The 19,752-nt window shown below is 43.6% G+C and overlaps 1 protein-coding gene across 2 annotated transcripts in view; it reads left to right on the forward strand.

Moving 5' to 3' along the window:
- LOC140463661 (uncharacterized) overlaps positions 1 to 11,127 on the forward strand; it is a 68,544-nt gene extending 57,417 nt beyond the window's left edge. For both annotated transcript variants that reach the window (XM_072557986.1, XM_072557987.1), the window contains one exon: positions 8,903 to 11,127. Coding sequence is in view for 1 of the 2 variants with exons in the window: in XM_072557987.1 (XP_072414088.1) it covers positions 8,903 to 8,906 (4 nt within the window). In the remaining variant the exon portion in view is untranslated. The remainder of the gene's footprint in view (positions 1 to 8,902) is intronic.
- The last annotated feature ends 8,625 nt before the right edge of the window (positions 11,128 to 19,752 follow it).

Raw genomic sequence — 19,752 nt, forward strand, 5'->3', positions numbered from 1 at the left:
ACCTACCCCTCACAAATCCGTGCTGGCTGTCCCTAATCAAGCAGTGTCTTTCCAGATACTCATAAATCCTATCCCTCAGTACCCTTTCCATTACTTTTCCTACCACCGAAGTAAGACTAACTGGCCTGTAATTCCCGGGGTTATCCCTATTCCCTTTTTTGAACAGGGGCACAACATTCGCCACTCTCCAGTCCCCTGGTACCACCCCCGTTGACAGTGAAGACGAAAAGATCGTTGCCAACTACTCTGCAATTGCCTCTCTTGCTTCTCACTTCCCGAGGAAGTGGTAGATATGGGTACAGTTACAATGTTTAAAAGACATTTGGATGGATATTCGAATAGGAAAGATCTGAAGAGGTATGGGCCAGGAGCAGGCAGGTGGGACTAGTTAGGTTTGGGATTACGTTCGGCATGGAGTGGTTGGATCAAAGGGTCGGTTCTGTGCTGTACGACTGTATGACTTACTCAAGGAATTTTTACTTCAGTTTTCACTTCTGGGGTTAAGTTTCTGCTTAGCACCAAGTCTCTTTGTCTTCTTCATCTTCATTCTTAATCCATGTTCCTTATCTAAAGATATCCTAATCTAGTGCACTACTGTCAACAGCTCTCTGAACTTTTGCTTGAAGGAAAACATCCCAGCTTTTCTGACCCTAACCTTGTAATGAGTCAGCACCCCCATCCCATCCGTAAAAATAATTTGGTAGATCTCCTGCACCTTCTTGAGAACCTCATACAATTCCTAAAATATAGTGACTAGATGGAGTCAACCAGAGATTTATGAAGGTACAGCATAACTTCCCCGGTTTTGTATTCATTGCCTGTTTTTGCAAAGGCCAAAATCCCATTTACTTTACAATCACTCTCTCAATATGCCTATCACCTCCAAAGATTAAAACTGTATGTTGTCTCTCCCTTTACCATCTGTCAAAATACATCACCTCACAATTTCTTGTATTAATTGCATCTGCCACTTATCTGCCATTCTGCTAGCCTATCAATGTCCTGTTACACACAATTGGCACCATCCTCACTGTGTGCAACTCCACTGAGTTGATATTATTGGCAACATTTTGAAATCTTGTTCTGTATTCTGATATTCTTTTACATACAGCAAATAAAATAGTGGCCCTAGTACTGACCTTTGAGGAACACCACTCTCAACCAGCCACATCTGATAAACAAATGTTTCCCAAAGTCAAAAAATGTAACACTGGAAAAGCACAGCCAGTCAGGCAGCATCCGAGGAGCAGGAGAGTCGACGTTTTGAGCATAAGCTCTTCATCAGGAATTCTCTTTTTAAACTATCTTTGGATCCTGTTCAACATTAACCCTCCAATCCCATCAGCCTCAACTTTGTTTACCAGTCTTTTATTTATTACTTTGTCAAAGACATTCTTAAAATCCATGTAGACAACATCCACATTTTTTTAATCAGCCTGCTGTAATACTTCAGCAAAAACATCAATTTGATTAGTCACAAAGTTTGGGAGAAGATTTGTAGCTCGGGTGCTCATTGTTGTGGTTCTGTTCGCCGAGCTGGGAATTTGTCTTGCAAATGTTTCGTCCCCTGTTTAGGTGACATCCTCAGTGCTTGGGAGCCTCCTGTGATGCGCTTCTGTGATCTTTCCTCCGGCATTTATAGTGGCCTGTCTCTGCCGCTTCCGGTTGTCAGTTCCAGCTGTCCACTGTAGTGGCCGGTATATTGGGTCCAGGTCGATGTGTTTGTTGATAGAGTCTGTGGATGAGTGCCATGCCTCTAGGAATTCCCTGGCTGTTCTCTGTTTGGCTTGCCCTATAGTGGTAGTGTTGTCCCAGTCGAATTCATGTTGCTTGTCATCTGTGTGTGTGGCTACTAAGGATAGCTGGTCGTGTCGTTTCGTGGCTAGTTGGTGTTCATGGATACGGATCATTAGCTGTCTTCCTGTTTGTCCTATGTATTGTTTGGTGCAGTCCTTGCATGGGATTTTGTACACTACATTGGTTTTGCTCATGTTGGGTATCGGGTCCTTCATTCTGGTGAGTTGTTGTCTGAGAGTGGCTGTTGGTTTGTGTGCTGTTATGAGTCCTATTGGTCGCAGTAGTCTGGCTGTCAGTTCGGAAATGCTTCTGATGTATGGTAGTGTGGCTAGTCCTTTGGGTTGCGGCATGCCCTCGTTCCGTTGTCTTTCCCTTAGGCATCTGTTGATGAAATTGCGAGGGTATCCGTTTTTGACAAATACCTTGTATAGGTGTTCCTCTTCCTCTTTTTGCAGTTCTGGTGTGCTGCAGTGTGTTGTGGCCCTTTTGAATAGATTAGATTAGATTAGATTAGATTACTTACAGTGTGGAAACAGGCCCTTTGGCCCAACAAGTCCACACCGCCCCGCCGAAGCGCAACCCACCCATAGTGTCTTGATGCAACTTCGTTTGTGTGTGTTGGGGTGGTTGCTTCCATAGTTTAGGACTTGGTCTGTGTGTGTGGCTTTCCTGTATACCTTTGTGGTGAATTCTCCGTTCGGTGTTCTCTGTACCATCACGTCTAGGAATGGGAGTTGGTTGTCCCTTTCTTCCTCTCTAGTGAATCGGATTCCTGTGAGTGTGGCGTTGATGATCTGGTGTGTGTTCTCTATTTCTGTGTTTTTAATTATTACAAAGGTGTCATCCACATATCTGACCCAGAGTTTGGGTTGAATTTGCAGTAAGACTGTTTGTTCTAACTTTTGCATTACTGCTTCTGCTATGAGTCCAGAGATTGGTGAGCCCATGGGTGTTCCGTTGACTTGTTCGTATATCTGGTTGTTGAATGTGAAGTGTGTTGTGAGGCACAGGTCCAGTAGTTTAAGTATGCCGTCTTTGTTGATAGATTCAACGTCCTGTTGTCTGTTATGTCTGTCCAGCAGGTTGGCTATTGTTTCTTTGGCTAGTGTTTTGTCGATAGAGGTGAACAGTGCCATTACATCGAATGAGACCACAGTTTCTTCCTTGTCTATGTGTATATTTCTGATGATGTCCAAGAATTCCTGTGTCAATTGTATAGATTGTCTGGATCCGCTGATCAGGTGTTTCAGTTTCTGCTGTAGTTCTTTAGCCAGTTTGTGTGATGGTGTCCCTGGTAGTGATACTATGAGTCTGAGTGGGATGTCTGGTTTGTGCACTTTGGGTAGGCCATAGAATCTGGGGTGTTGTTGCTTTCAGGTTTTATTCTTTGTCGGTCTGACCTGGTTATCTGTCCGTTTTTTTGTAGATTCCTCAGTGTGTTGTTTATCCTATTGGTGAGCTGTGGGGTGGGGTCAAACTCCCTCTTTTGGTAGGTCTTGGTATCTGCAAGTAGCTGTTGTGCTTTTTGGATGTACTCTGCTTTGTCCAGGATGACCGTCATTCTGCCTTTGTCTGCTGGTAGTATGATTATGTTCTTATTGTTTCTTAGTGATTTTAGTGCTTCCCTCTCCTAGGTGTTGAGGTTATGTGTTTGTCTTTTTCTTGTTATCAGCGGTACGATACTTTGTCTCACAGTTTGTTGTGTCTCTTCTGTCAGTCCATTGTTCCTGAGTGTGCATTCTAGTGCTGCTAGGAAGTCTGCTGTCTTGGCGTCCCTGTGGTTGTAGTTGAGTCCCTTGGCCAGTATTGTTCTTTCCATGTCTGTGAGCTGTCTGTGGGAGAGGTTTTTAACCCAGGTGTGTGTTGTGGTGTCCTCTTCGTTGTGTGTTAGTTTGGCCATTTTTTCTTTTAGTGCTGATTAGTCACAATTTGCAAATTTGCGCTGGTTCTCCTTAACTAACTCAAACCTTTCCAAATGTCTTGTTTTCTCTCCCCAAATTATGTTTTCCAAACCTTCATCAACTCGTTGATGTTAGACCAACTGGTCTGTAGGGATGTCTTTTACAGCCTCTTTTGAATAAAGGTGTCACATTTCCCATTTTCCAGTCCTCTTGCACCATCCCTGTAGCTCGGGTACTTTCAAAGGTTTTGACAAGCCCTTCCATTACTTCCATGACTACTTGCCTGGGATTCATCCTATTCAAACTTACATATCCCAAGCTTTTCCAGTATTTCCTCTTTTCTCAACTTTCACCCTATCCAATGTCTGTACCATCTACTGGAGATTCATCTCCATTAATAAAGACAGTACAAAGAGCTCATCAAGTATTCTTGCCTTGCACTCCTCAAAACACATCACCTTCATTATCCCTGATAGGCATCACCCTGCTTCACTAACAGTTTATTATTTATATGCCAGTAGATGATGTTTGGGTTCCCTTTTATGTTGATCACTATTCTGTTCTCATATTCTCTCTTATTCAGTCTTTGTCCCTGTTCACTTCCCCTATCCTACTTTCCACTTGAAGAATACACCCTCTTTCTATTTTATCATAATCTCAACCTCCTCATCATCCAGACAGCCCTGATTTTGGCTGCTCTACCTTTTGTCCCTGTAGAAATGTACCTAGCCTACACCTGAAGCATCTCTTCCTTAAAGATCAGCCATGGTTCCTTAATAGATGTCCCTGCAAAACATAAATTCCACTTTATGCTGACTAGGTCTATTCTGGTCCCATTGATTATTTTTTCTGATTTATACGTTCTAGTTTCAGTTGTTCCTAGCTCTTCTCCATTACTAATCTATTCACTACACAATGATCAGTCTTAACGAAATGTTACCCCAGCTACTCGGTCCACTTGGCCCACTTCATTTCTGAAAACCATATGGGAACATACTGAACAAGGATGTTACCTTGAACTCAGTTCAGAAATCCCTCCACTCCTTTCTCCTTAGTCTAATATTACCCAAATCAACATTTCGGTAATTAAATTCCACCAGAATCATTACCCTATAGTTCTCTGTAATCTCCATGTAAATCTGGGTTTCTATTTCTCTCACTATTTGGAGGTCTATAGAATGACCTCAGTAGTGCGATCATACATTGATTTCTTGCTTCTCAAATCTCAATAAATGGATTTTGTCATTACACCCTTTTTCTAGCTCCTCCCAAATCATTGCTGCCACACAACTTTCTTTCATCCTATTGCTATCTTTATTCTAAATATTCCACATCCTTGTGCATTGAGAATCCAGTCCTCTATTTTAAGCCACATTTTCGCATTTCAATACAACAAAGTCCCTGAGAGAAATTTTATGCTTGTAACTCATCGTCCTTATTCATCAGACTATATGCATTTACATATAGGCAACCTGCCTTTGTAGTTTCCCTTGTTCTTATCCTTCATTTCTATTATAGAAATCAACCTGTTCAGAAATGTTATTACACACCTCTGGAACAGGTGAGACTTGAACCTGGGCTTCCTGTAGATAGTTTCTAACCAATTTGTTCAGAGATGTTAATAAACACCTCCCGGACAGGTAGGATTTGAACACAGATTATTTGGCTCAGAGATAGGGACACTACCACTGCACCACAAAAATCTCCCACCAGACTCTTTGTAATCGTTTGATAAACATTTAAATCAGATTAAACCAAATTAGAAGAGAGACAGCCCTTTATAAAGTTAACTGTTTAGAGCAAATTTAAAACTAAATTGAAATACTTTTTTTGGATGGAAGTAATATATTCCACCCCTGTGGTGCCCATTGGTCACAAAGGGTCTGAAATTAGGATTAGGATTAGGGTTAGGTCACCACACAGCACGCATCTGAGCACACTCTCATCTGAAAATAAACGCAGAGGGAGGTTGTCAGGTTTAACAATTCCCTCCACTGCTCACTGTCTGTACATCGTTATGGCCTCCTTGGCCAGGCCCATGAGGAGATCCTCATATCTTCCCTTTTTTCTATGCCCTGTGTGACCAAAGCTCAGAAACAAATGTCTAAAGCACAAAGAATTTAAGAAGCAGACCCCTTAAAAAGTGAAACAGGAGCTGCAACCTCATGTAATCTCTGTACCTGTGGAACACAAACTCCTCAAGACTGCAAAAGCCTGGGAGCCTCTGAACCTTCTCCTGACTCTTTATTCTATTTTAAGTGAACCAGTTCAAATTTGAATCGATCCAAATTAAAATGCAGTAGCTCCTTAAATGGAAACTGTAACAAAGATCAAATCACAACTGAAACTTAGAAAGTTTAAATTAAAACTTGGTCATGGGGAGTGATGATAGCTCTGACTGTGCCCATTGGTTACAGTCTGGACAACTTTGTGCCCCCTTGCCAAGGACGCCCAGGTAGAGATGTAACCATGGAAGAAGGACAGGCAGCAAAAACAGAAGTTGCTGGTAAAGCTCAACAGGTCTGGCAGCATCTGTGGAGAGAAATCAGGATTAACTCAAATTCTGAGGAAGGGTCACTGGACCTCTCCGAAACATTAACTCTGATTTCTCTGCACAGATGCTGCCAGACCTGCTGAGCTTTTCCAGTAACTTTGGTTTTTGTTTCTGATTTCCAGCATCTGCTTTTCATTAAGAAGTTCTTTTGCTTTTCATTAAGAAGTACAGGCAGCTTGGTTTAACAGTCCTCCTCACTCTACAGCCTACAGTTGTTTGCACTGCTTTGGGCTGTATTCCTTAAGAATATGGTCAGACCAACGTGCTCCAATACAAAGCACTTGCTTCAGAAATCACCATGAAATCTTCCTGTACATCCTGCCTCTTCCTAATTTTCTGGACAGTCTCCCACCTCCCATCCTGAACAATCAGTGCACATGGTGTGGGCACCTGAACAAATTATCCAGGGAAAGTTGATCCACTGGCCACTCCATAAAGACTCCAGCTTCTCCAGAAGCTTGGAAACCCTGAGCACAAGCTGAACACTCTGAAGCACAGGGGAGCCTCAAGACTATGATGCCAAGGCTCAGCCACTGTCCTCGAGGAGAAAGTGAGGACCGCAGATGCTGGAGATCAGAACTGAAAATGTGTTGCTGGAAAAGCGCAGCAGGTCAGGCAGCATCCAAGGAGCAAGAGAATTGACGTTTCAGGCATGAGCCCTTCTTCAGGAATGAGGAAAGTGTGTCCAGCAGGCGAAGATAAAAGGTAGGGAGGAGGGACTTGGGGGAGGGGCGTTGGGAATGCGATAGGTGGAAGGAGGTTAAGGTGAGGGTGATAGGCCGGAGAGGGGGTGGGGGCGGAGAGGTCAGGAAGAAGATTGCAGGTTAGGAAGGTGTGCTGAGTTCGAGGGTTGGGACTGAGATAAAGTGGGGGGAGGGGAAATGAGGAAACTGGAGAAATCTGAGTTCATCCCTTGTGGTTGGAGGGTTCCTAGGCAGAAGATGAGGCGCTCTTCCTCCAGCCGTCGTGTTGCTACGGTCTGGCGATGGAGGAGTCCAAGGACCTGCATGTCCTTGTTGGAGTGGGAGGGGGAGTTAAAGTGTTCACAACCCTCCAACCACAAAGGATGAACTGAGATTTCTCCAGTTTCCTCATTTTCCCTCCCTCCACCTTGTCTCAGTCCCAATCCTCGAACTCAGCACCACCTTCCTAACCTGCAATCTTCTTCCCGACCTCTCCGCCCCCACCCCCATTCCGGCCTATCACCCTCATCTTAACCTCCTTCCACCTATCGCATTTCCAATGCCCCTCCCCCAAGTCCCTCCTCCCTACCTTTTATCTTAGCCTGCTGGGCACACCCTCCTCATTCCTGAAGAAGAGCTTATGCCCGAAACGTCGATTCTCCTGCTCCTTGGATGCTGCCTGACCTGCTGAACTTTTCCAGCAACACATTTTGAGCTCAGCCACTGTCCTCTCTTATTCCAGTCAGTAGCTGAAAATGTGTTGCTGGAAAAGCGCAGCAGGTCAGGCAGCATCCAAGGAGCAGGAGAATCGACGTTTTGGGCATGAGCCCTCCTCAATACATCTTTATACAATTCTTTAATTACTCAGTGTAATACTGAGTGTTTATCATTTCCCAGCTCTCTGTTTAAATCAATACATGAGGCAGAGAGAAAAAAAAGGACAAAATACTCATCAACCAGTCGCCTACCTTCTTTCCAGTTCTGTTACAGTTTGGTTTTCTTTAGAAGCACTTGGTCAACACTCATCCCTCACATCATATATCTCCCACACTGCCCTACCCCCTCCAGGACTGACTCACCCTTTCCCACACTGACCCACCCTCTCCCAGTCTGCCTCAACCCCTCCTGGCACTGTCTCTCCCCCTCCCCCAACCCTGTCCACCCCTCCCTGATGGTCCCAAATCATCCCAGACTGTCCCACCCCATCCCACACTACCCCACCCTTCTCTCAGATTGTCTTGACCTGTTTTGGACTATCTCACCCCCCTCCCAGCCTATTTCATCCTTTCCCACACTGTTGACCCTCTCATGGACAATCTCACCTACTCTCAGACAGTCTCTCCCCTCTTCCACATTCCCACCCCTCAGACAGTCCCACCCCTCCCCCCCTCCCAGAATGTCCCATTCCCCTCATTGACTGTTACATCCTGTCCTGGATTATCTTACCCCTCTCAGAGTGCCCCAGCCCCTTCCACACTGTCCTAAATCCTCCCAGACTGCCCGCACCCTCCCACACTGTCCCACCACCTCCTGGACTGGCCCATCCCCTCACACACTGTTCCATCAATCCTTTGAACTGTCTCACCCCTTCCCAGACTGTCTCACACCCTCCTGTACTCCCTCTCAGACTATCCCACTCCCTCCCGGATTGTAACAAATTAATGGCTAAAATCCATTTAAGGCAAACAGCCCATGAGCAAATTATTTCAAATTGCAAGATATAAATTAGGGTCAATTGCATGTGTTTGTGTTCCATTCTGGGGATTATACTTATAGATTTTAGTGGAGGTCATGTTCATATACAGCCAGTTACTAGATTGCTGGTTTTGTGCAGTCGTTTCTGCAGTTGAAATAAGGGTTCGATGTTACTGAATTTCAAAATCACTGTTAAATAACCCAGTGGATTTGATAGCTAATGTAATGTGAGCTGTTTCTGTTGACCTGACATTTTCTCCATATTCTTTCAGATAAGAACACTGTCCAGAGAAATTCCAATAACGTGTGACAATCTATCTGATCCAGTAGAGAGGGAGTCTCTGGGGCAGCACTATGGACATAGCACAGTTGGCACTACTGAGTGGCTGCTTTGATCTGTCATCCAGGAATTTCTGGAAATTTATTTTAAATACAAAGCAGACCAGTTTGTTAGAAGCCAGGTCCGCAATGTTGAAGATTGTGTTTATCCATCTTTTCTGTAATGCGTGAGGTTCTGTGACCTTCTTTATGTTTGTACTATTCACTAATTGACAAAGTTCTGACTTCAAGTAACGTCAACTGGATTGTCAAAATGATTAAAAACCAAAAGAGCTGCACATGGTGTCAATGAGAAACAAAAACAGAGATTCATGGAAATGTTCAGCAGGTCTGGCAGCATCTGTGGAGAGATATCAGAGTTAACATTTCGGGTCGCATGACCCTCCTTCAGAACTTGAGTTAACTTTTGATTTCTCTCCACAAATGCTGCCAGAGCTGCTGAAGGAATTTTCCAGGAATTTCTGTCTTTGTCAAAATGATTGTTTTATCTAATATTGCTTTCAGTTTCTTGGTTTGGTTTCTGGCTCAACTGCAACTATGATTATAGACCTCGGACATATTTAAGATATTTCCAATAAACTACAGTTCCATTAAAGAAAATGTCCGAACAAATTACTGCAGATGCTGGAATCTGTACTGAGGACAACAAATGCTGGAGATCATAGCGGGTCAGGCAGCATCCATGGAGAGTCTAGATGACTCTTCATCAGAGAATCCATTTGGATGATGCCACTTTCCAAAACAGTGCTGCTGACATTGGTTGCTTCATCCATGACCATGGTTTCCCACCCATTGTGGTTGACAGGGCCTTCAATCACATTCCACCTATCAACCATGCTTCTGCCCTTGCCCCTTCCCATCACTCACAACAGTGTGATTGGGTTGGCCTTGTGCTCACTTTTCATTCCATCAGCCTCTGCATTCAAAGGATCATTCTCCATCATTTCAGATAACTCCAGCAGAATGCCGCCACCAAACATACTTTCTCCTCATTCCCACATCACCATTTCTCAAGGATTATTCCATCTGGGACACTCCAGTCCATTCCACAACCACCAACACCACTCCCTTTCTCCTCAGCACCTTCCCATGTAACCACAGAAGGTGCAACACCTGCCCTTTCACCTCCTCCCTGCTCACTATCTGGGGTCCTAAACAGTCTGTCCAGATGAAGCAGCATTTCACCTGTACCTCCTTCAATCTTGTGTATTGTATCCACTGCACCCAATGTGGCCTACTCTACATTGGAGAAACCAAATGCAGACTGGGTGACTGCTTCGCGGAACAACTCCAGTCTGTGTGCAAGCAGGACCCTGACATTCCTGTTGCTGATGATTTTAACACAGCGTCCTGCTCATATGCCTACATACCTGTCCTTGGCATGCTGCAGTAATTCATGGTACAAATTGGAGGAACAACATCTCATCTTCAGACTAGGCACTTTACAGCCTTCTGGACTTGGAGTTCAATACCTTTAAATTATGAATATTTATTCCCTTTCTTTTAGATTGTCCTCCCCTCCCCCCATCCCACTTACAATCCTTTCAAGTCTGACAGGAGACGTACCATTGTTCTACCATTCTCACATTCCAATCAGTTAAACTGAACTAACAATATCTTTTCTTCACCAGCACCCTACATGCACTACCCCCAGGATGCTCCCCCACCCAAATTATAGCATAAATGCTGTCCTATCCACACTTTAATTCAGCCCTGATGAAGTGTTATCTAGACTCGAAACGATAGCTTGCTGTCTTCCATGGATGCTGTCTGACCTGTTGCAATCGCCAGCATTTTGTTTTAGAATTAGAATCCCTACAGTGCAGAAACAGACCCTTCGGACCAATCAGACCACGCCAACTCTTCGAAGAGTAACCCACCCAGACCCATTCCCCTACCCTGATACCAATTGGCATCAATGAACACATTTTTACAGATTATCAAGCATTAACCTTTACTCAGGGGTTCAAGGTCTGCATATGTTACTATTATTTCAATTATCACCAACTCCTGCACTGTTCATTCCAAAATCCAAAGCCCGGGGGCAGTGGTATTCACTGGTGAACCGCTCCAAAACTCTAAACTCCCCACTTCAGGATTTTTGAATTAAAGGGTGTTACTCAAGAGGGGCCAGTGTCTGACACTCCCCTGATGACACGAGGTGTGTGGGGGGGGGGGGCGGGGGGGAGGTGGTGGTGGTCGGTCTATTGCCCAAACTGAGGCAGTTTCCCAATGGGTTTGACTCTGAACACATTGACTTGTATACAAGGAATTTCTTTTCAAAGCTGGCAGTGAAGAGATCACCAGATCTCCAGAGAAATACTGTAAATAGCCATATTGGGCCAATATCTTACACTGATCTCCCAAAAAGGTTAAGACAGCAACACGACAGAAACAAAAATCTGACCAGTGAAAGTGACGAGGGCAGCAAAAATTAATACTGTGCCTGAGCAGAAAGGTTTTAATTAATATGATTCAACAAACTTTCTTCTTAGGAAGCTGTTTTGTTTTTAAACAATGTGAATACTACATAAAGATTTATCACACATTATCTTTCATATACAGATATATTTAACAGATTGTTCTAACTGTGAAGCTTTATCGTGTAATATTACAAATAGTAACAGATTTCTATATATTGTAACTCAACAAAATGTTCTGAGATGGCTGTGGGTACTAATAAAAGGCAAATATTCAAGAAGTTGAAAGTTCAAAAATCATTGCATATGTCAAGTTATTGAAGAATATTGAGACCCAGCTCCAGAGGGAATTGAATTTTGGAAAGTACTGGTGCAATCTTCACTTGCTGAGCCTGTGTACCTTAATCTCCACCCTCATTCAGAGAGAGACCACAGAGCATTGGGTCTGTGTACAGGGCAAATACCACACTATTGCAGCGGGTGACATTCGTCCAGTCTTGAATCCAAGGCAACAAAAAGTTAGAATTAAGCTAGAACAGGCTTAGAATAGCAGGGTTACAGAAAGGGTGGTAACAAAGAAAGGCTGGAGTCTACAGTGGGTGAGTTAAAATGGAGTGTATAATGGGAGGGTGCATCGGGGGTATTAAAGGGTAGATTACGTTGCGGGGTTCTAATAGGTTAAAATCACATAACTGTTACAGTGCAGAAGGAAGCCATTCTGCCTGCACGGACTTTTCAACTGAGCATCATTATCTTGTGCCAATCTCCTCTTTATCCCCATATCCTTGCAAACAACTTCGATCCAAATAATCATCCAATGCCCTCTTGATTGCCTTAATTGAAACCAGTTTCACCAAATTTCCAGGCAGTGCATTCCAGATGCTAACAACTCGCTGTGTGAGAAGGTTTGTCACTTCACTCTTGCTTCATTTGCATATCTGTATGACAGAGCTACAATGGTGGTATTACAATATGGACCTTACTGAGGTGGGACAGCGGTTAATTTAGGGGACTACATTTTGCAGATTATAATGGAGGGATAAAATGATGCTAAAAGGGTCCTAAAGGAGGTTGCACACTGTCATACCAGTGAAGTGCTCCCCCCATCAGTTTAGATACACATGATGTTCATAAACTACATTGTCCCACAGGACAGAATGCTGGACATCCCAGACTCTGCTCAGCTACATTAATGCTGAGCATCATGGGGTCATCTATAAAAAAGGAAACTGCGGAACAACACAGGAAGTATGTGTGCATCTGCCAGAGAGAACTCGCGAAGCCCCACTCAGAGAGAGAAAATGGAGGTGTCCATTTCAGCCATGAGTTTCAGCTATTTGTGTTGATGGCTCCCTCCATAAAAAGTGTGGCCACGTGGATGCAGCAAGCAGTCAAATCTATGCCAGTCTTCATCAATGACCAACACACACATTCTGTCACTTTACACAGGATGGAGTAAAGCCTTACCTTGACCTTTCGATCCACCACTCAAATGTAGCAAAGTTCTCTCTCGGTGTTGGCAGTCAGAAGCATGAGAACAAAGAAAATGAGAACCAAAATACAGGGCAAGTGGTAGTTTTGCAATTATGGCATCAGGGTCCTAGGAGACCCTGATGAGTAGAAGGTAATGAAATTCAGCAAATACCGCCAGCAGATTGAGGGAGTCCAGAGTGAAGAAAGTCAAGATGTGGGAGACTTGTGTGTCACCTGGGGCACTAATAAAGATGGTCTTATCCAGCCAGGAAGATGCAGAAATTTTGATACTCCTTAGGTGTTGTTGCCCCGTCCTGTCCACACAATTGATCATTTCTTCAAGCTCTCATTATTGCCTGTACCAGGTGGGAGCTGTTCGTCTCCACAGATCCCTCTAACCCTAACTTCTTGGTCAGTGCTTCAGGCTTCATCCCCACTGTCTGTAGAAGCTCTGTCCCTCCTGTTCCTGTCTACACCTCCCAACAATTCCACTGATGCCTTCAATCAATATTGGGATTAGTGCAGCCTCCTGTCTTACCCAATATCCTATTTTTGCAGAGTTCTGTTAAATAAAGCTGTGAGTCACATGCCTTTTGACCCAATGTGATCTCCCCAGATCCTGCGACCTGCAGAAAGTTGGGACTGTGGAAAGACAGGAAGGCCAAGAGAGGCTTTCTGGCACCCCCTGGTGTCCAGATCTTTCAGTACAGCACTTCACTCTCAGTTATTCTGAGACCTGAAGTGATTGTGGACCATTCTCGCCCTCTGTGCTGTTTTTTGAAAAGGATCTTCATTTTCCTGTCATGATCTAACTGAACATTTTTGTTCTTCATACAAATTCACACAACTCCTCTCCATAATGACATTGTCAGGTTAACCCCACATTATCAGCTCTGCATGTTATAGATGCTCCCACTTTATCAAAAGGTTGAACGTTCCCAGCACAACGTCTCTGCCTTGTCTTTTTTGCCCCTTCAGCCAGAGCTTAGAGGCTAACAGTATTTGCGTTGTCATTTAGTACAGACACAAAGATAGGCAGTTTGTCACACTGGCTCAGTGGTTAGCACCGCTGCCTCGCAGTATTAGGGACCAGGGTTCGATTCCAGCGTTGGGTGTGGAGTTTGCATGTTCTCTCTGTGTCTGCGTGGGTTCTGTGTGGGTGCTCTGGTTTCCTCCCACAATCCAAAGATGTGCAGGTTAGGTGAACTGATTATGCTGAATTGCCCATAGTGTTCAGGGGGTGTGTAGATAGGTGCATTAGTCAAGGTGGGTTACTCTTTGAAGGGTTGGCATGGACCTGTTGGCCAAAGGGCCTGTTTCCACACTGCAGGGATTCTATGAAAAGCAGAATACTAGGATGATGGCAATCTGAAGTTTTTAAAAATATATAAAATGTTGGAGAAATTGGCACGTCTAGCAGCATCTGTGGAGAGAAAAACAAAGTTAACATTTCAAGACCAGCATGACTTTTCATTAGAACTGAATGGGGCTGGAAAATATTTATTTTTATGCTTTTGACAGAGGGGGAGGAGGAGCAAGTGGAACAGATTGTGAGGGTGCCCACAGCAAATGGCAAAGGGAGTGACAATAGTGGTAAAAGAGAGAATGAGATGTAATTGGAGGTGCAAAAAGGAGAAAATCAATCTTCTCTGCCGAGAGCAAAGTGAACAAGATACAAACAAGATATGGCTGGAGGAAAGTGGGGTGATGTAAAAAGAAATGAAGGACAGAAGTCATGCTCTGACATTGTGGAATTCAATATTGAGACCTCAAGGGTGTAAAATCTGTTGCTGCTTCACCCTCCCCCACAACCTCAGGACTGCGAAGATCAGATATAACCTGATCCCCATTAGTAAATCTGCTGTTACTGTAGTTGCATGAGAGGTGATCTTATAATCAAATAGGAACCAGGACAGTTTGGTATCTAGTGAAACTGTAGGCTGTTTCTTTAAGCCTGTCTTTGGAATTGGACTGTTCTTTTTACCAGACCATTGGATGATGAATGGTACGGAATTGTCCTTATATGACGAATACCATTCAACTTTAATCTGCGACCAACTCTTCCAGGTGTCCATGCATTACAGAATACGTACACCACTTTTATATCGGATACTGCTTAGAAAATGATAGTAAAATGTTTGATTTTTCTATCAAACATGAATGAGCTGTATACACGTGTTCAGCTACTGTGGGCATCCACAATGATTAAGAACATTGAACCTATGAAAGGACCTGTAGTGTCGACATATTCCGAGTCCAAGGTTTACCTGGCCATTCCCTCAAATATAGGGGAGCTGCTGGTGGCAATCTTTGTCTTTGCTGGCACTCTGGGCACTGCCCCACTAACACAGGTATGTTTGCATCCAACTGTGACCACCTGACATAACTTCTTGTCAATGCCTTCATTCTGGAAACACTTGGATGACCCTGGTGAAGTTCAGCTAGTATGTGGCAGCAACCTTTATTTGGGACAATCACTCTTGCTCCCCATAATAATGTAATCTCTACTGTAATCTAGTCTCTCCAGATCTGAAAAGGTTTTAATTTTGGTTGTGACAGCCCTTTGTTTTCCCTTCTCACCACTAGTTTTGCCAGAACCAGATCTTTCTGTGTCCAAAGCCAGATTGTCTGCTGTGACTGGAAGCATGTCCAGAAAATTTAAAACCATTACAGACTCTTTCAGTTGAATATCACCTGTGTTGTAGCTGTCAGTGGGAGGCCACTCAATGCATCCATATTTGCTACTAGGCTTCCGAGATGATGTTCCAACTTGTAATTATTTGCACTTAGTATTAGCTGAATTCAGCATGAAGCTATGGGTAGTGCTGCATTGTCCTCTTTAAGTAGACCTAGCAAGTATTTGTGATCCGCTATTATTGCAAATGCACGTCTGTAAAGGTATTGGAACTTTCTAACTCCAAATTTGACCGCCATAGCTTCCTTCTCTATCTCGGTGTATTTACGCTCTGCATTAGCCAAAGTCCTGGATGCATGCGCTATTGAGCTTCCCTTTCCATTGGGCTACCAATGAGCTAATACTATCCCTATGTCTTATGGGAGAGAATGCATGTCAATGCCAGATCTCGCTTGGGATCATAGTGTGCCAACATCTTAGAGGTTGATAGCTGTTTCTTCACTTTCCTCTAAGTTATGACTTGGTTGCACAATCATTTCTAAGGCTGACCTTTGAGTTGATACAAAGGTGCCAGGATGGAGGCCAGCTTATGTATGAACTTTCAGTAATAATTCTCCAGCCCAAGGAAAAACCTAAGCTCCAGTACAGACATGGGAGCAGGGGCACCTTTGATCACCCTCACATTATTTCCCAACAGGTGCAACCTGGTCTTGTCGACTCTGAAGCCCAGGTAGCTGGGTCACACATATTTCCCTTCTAAAGCATACATCTGCATGGGAGAAAAATCTAAGTTCTTGAAGTGCTCCTTATTGGTCTACCCTGTTATTAGCATAACTTTTAGATAAATGGCGACCTGGGGTAGACCTTGTAAAACATTCTCCATCGTCTGCTGAAAAATTGCACAGGCTGACAATACCTCAGATGGCTGTCTCATATATTGATACAAACCCTTAGGGATATTAATGTAGCATACTTCTGGGAATCTTCATCTAACTGCAACTGCAAATATACATGGTTCATGTCCAGCTTCTTGAAGGATAAATCCCCTGCCAGTTTTGCATATAAAACCTCAAAGCGAAAAGTGGTCTACCATTTATTTAAAATCCCCACAAAGGCAAATTGACTCATTAGGCTTGATAATCAATACAACTGGTGCTGCCCATTCTGCAAACTGGACTGGTTTGATGACTCTTTCGCTTTTCAGCCTTCTGATTTCTGCTTCTACTTTTACCCCTAAGGCAAAGGCAGGGGGTGAGCCTTGCAGAATCGTGGACTTGCTTCCTGGTCAATGTGCAAGATGGCCTTAGCTCTTTTGATAGTCCTTACACCTTAAAAAGCTTCTGGTTATTTAATTAGGACTTCACTCAGTCAGTCACTTTCTCATCAAAAAGTGTTGAGACAATCTAGAACATAGAACACAGAACACTATAGCATAGTACAGGACATTGGCCCTCAATATTGTGCCATCCTTTTATCCTACTCTAAGATCAAACTAACCTACATACCCTACATTTTGCTATCTTCAAGGACCCATATAAGTGTTGCTTAAATGTCTCTACTGCATCTGACTCTACTACCAATGCTGACAGTGCATTCCACGCATCCATCACTTTCTGTGTAAAAAACCTACCTCTGACATCTGTCCAAAACCTTCCTCCAAACACCTTAAAATTATGCCCCCCATAGCCATTTCCACCATGGGAAATAGTCTCTGTCTATCCAGTCTATCTATGCCTCTCTTCATCATGTTCACCTCTGACAAGTCATCTCTCATCCTTCTTGACTCCAATGAGAAAAGCCCTAACTCCCTCAAAGTTTGTTTATAAGACATGGTGTCGAGTCAAAGCAGCATCCTGGTAAATCTCCTCTGCACCCTCTCTAAAGCTTCCACATCTTTCCTCTAATGAGGTGACCAGAACTGAACACAATATTCCATGTGTGGTCTAACCAGGGCTTTATAGAGCTGCAGCATAACATCTTAGTTCTAAAACTCAATACCCTGCTAATGAAAGCCAACACACCAAATGCCTTCTTAACAACCCTATCAATTGGGTGGCAACTTTGAGGGACCAATGGGCATTAATATGGACCAGGCCAGACTCCAACAAAACATTTGAAGAAAGTAGCCCAGACCCTAACTTTGCTAGTTGTTTTAAGCAGGTGTGAAGTGGATATTCTAGGAGCGATACTGCTGATCAAATCACTTAGTTTTAAAAAAAATAGAATTCATTTACAAGGTTACCGAATGAAACACAAACAAAGAGAACAGAATGCAGAATAACTTGACCTATCTGAAAACCCAGCAGATTATCCCAATTTAATGATGCTGTCCAAATACTTGCAACAATCCCCATAAACACCCTTGCCACAAAAGATTAAATCAACTTCAGGCTCTTACATGAGGGAAGCCAGAGAGAGAGGACGATCAGCCTGGACCTGCTTCTTTGGGGTTCAGCAGCTTTTTCAATCCTACTGTGCTGAAACCAAACCAAACCAAACCGGAGAAAATCTGAGCTGGAAGAACTGGCTACACTCCTTTCATTGTACAAGTGTCTTTTTTTTTTAACTTAAAAGCCTTTTGCCTGAGGTAGCTATAATCAAATTGGCCTAAAACCCTTCAACTCCAGACTTTTCAGTTCCAGGATAAACTCAATCTGCCAGGCCTCAGTCAAGCTCTGCACCCTGTCAATGTCCTGTTGCAAGCTACAACAGCTTCCGCATCATCCACAACTCTGCCAACCTTCATGTTATCAGCAAACTTGCTAACCACCCTTCCACTTCTTCATCCAAGTCATTTATAAAACTCACAAAAAGCAGAGGTCCCAGAACAGATTCCTGTGGAACACCACTGGTTACTGAGCTCAAGGCTAAATACTTTCCTTCTACTACCACCATCTGTCTTCTATAGGTCAGCCAATTTTGTACCAGACAGTCACAGTTTCCTGAGTCCCATGCCTCCTTACCTTCTGAATGAGCCAACAATGGGGAACTTGATCAAATGCCTTGCTAAAATCCATATAACCACATCCATTCCTCTACCTTTATCAATGTCTTTTGTCACATCCTCAAAGAATTCAGTAAGGCTTGTGAGGCATGACTTGCCCCTCACAAAGCCATGCTGACTATCTCTAATCAAGCTGTGCTTTTCCAAATAATCATAAATTCTGTCTCTTCAGAATCCTTTCCAATAATTTGCCCACTACCGATGTAAGACTGACTGGTCTGTAATTCCCACGGTTATCCCTTTTCCATTTCTTGAACAAGGGAACAACATTTGCCACCCTCCAATCATCTAGTACTACACCACTGGACAGAGATCGCAGATATTTGCCAAAGGTGCAGCAATCTCTTCCCTTGCTTCCTGTAGTAACCTTGGGTATAGTCCATTTGGCCCAGGGGAGTTATGTGAATCCTGCTCAGCCAATTTCATCCCATTAAGCTCGGTCCCAAGCCTTTTACTACAATCAGTGGTAACTGAATTAGCTGCTTCAGAGAAGAGACCAAAACCAAACTTGTACTATTAATCTGTAAAGTTTCCCCAGTATAGGTTATTATGACATGGCAGTGACTCCTTCTGTTAATTAAACCAAACACCTCACCTTGTAATCTGTTAAAGTACAAGTGACAGAGAACTCCCAAATTCTTCGATCTAAAGAAAATAATACCAATTTATTATTTAACTCTAAAACTAAATATTAAACAACAAAAGGGGCAGGGCAACTGCAGCCTCATGGCATCATAGACCCGGATTTGATTCCAGCCTCGGGTAACTGTCTGTGCAGAGTGTTCATATTCTCCCTGTGTCTGCGTGGGTTTCCTCCAGGTGGTCCAGTTTCCTCCCACAGTCCAAACATGTGCAGGTCAGGTGAATTGGACATGCTGAATTGGCCATGCTAAATTGCCCATAGTGTTAGGTGCATTAATCAGAGGGAAATGGGTCTGGGTCAGTGTGGTCAGTGTGGACTTGTTGGGCCGAAGGGCCTGTTTCCACACTGTAGGGAATCTAATCTAAAACTATTCACAACTCTAATCAAGCTTACTTTTGAGACTCTGCCATCTTGTCTGTTCGCCAGTGGAAACATCCTCTCTACTTCTATCCTATTCTACCTTTCATACTTTTATGCGTTTGTAAAAGATCCTGCCTCATTCTTCTGTATTCCAATGATTATAATCCCAGTCTTCTCAGTTTCTCCTCATAAGACAACCCCCTCAACTCCAGAATCAACCTAGTGAACCTCCTCTGTACTCCCTCTAG

This window comes from Chiloscyllium punctatum, chromosome 38, assembly GCF_047496795.1.
Source record: "Chiloscyllium punctatum isolate Juve2018m chromosome 38, sChiPun1.3, whole genome shotgun sequence".
Taxonomy (NCBI): domain Eukaryota; kingdom Metazoa; phylum Chordata; class Chondrichthyes; order Orectolobiformes; family Hemiscylliidae; genus Chiloscyllium; species Chiloscyllium punctatum.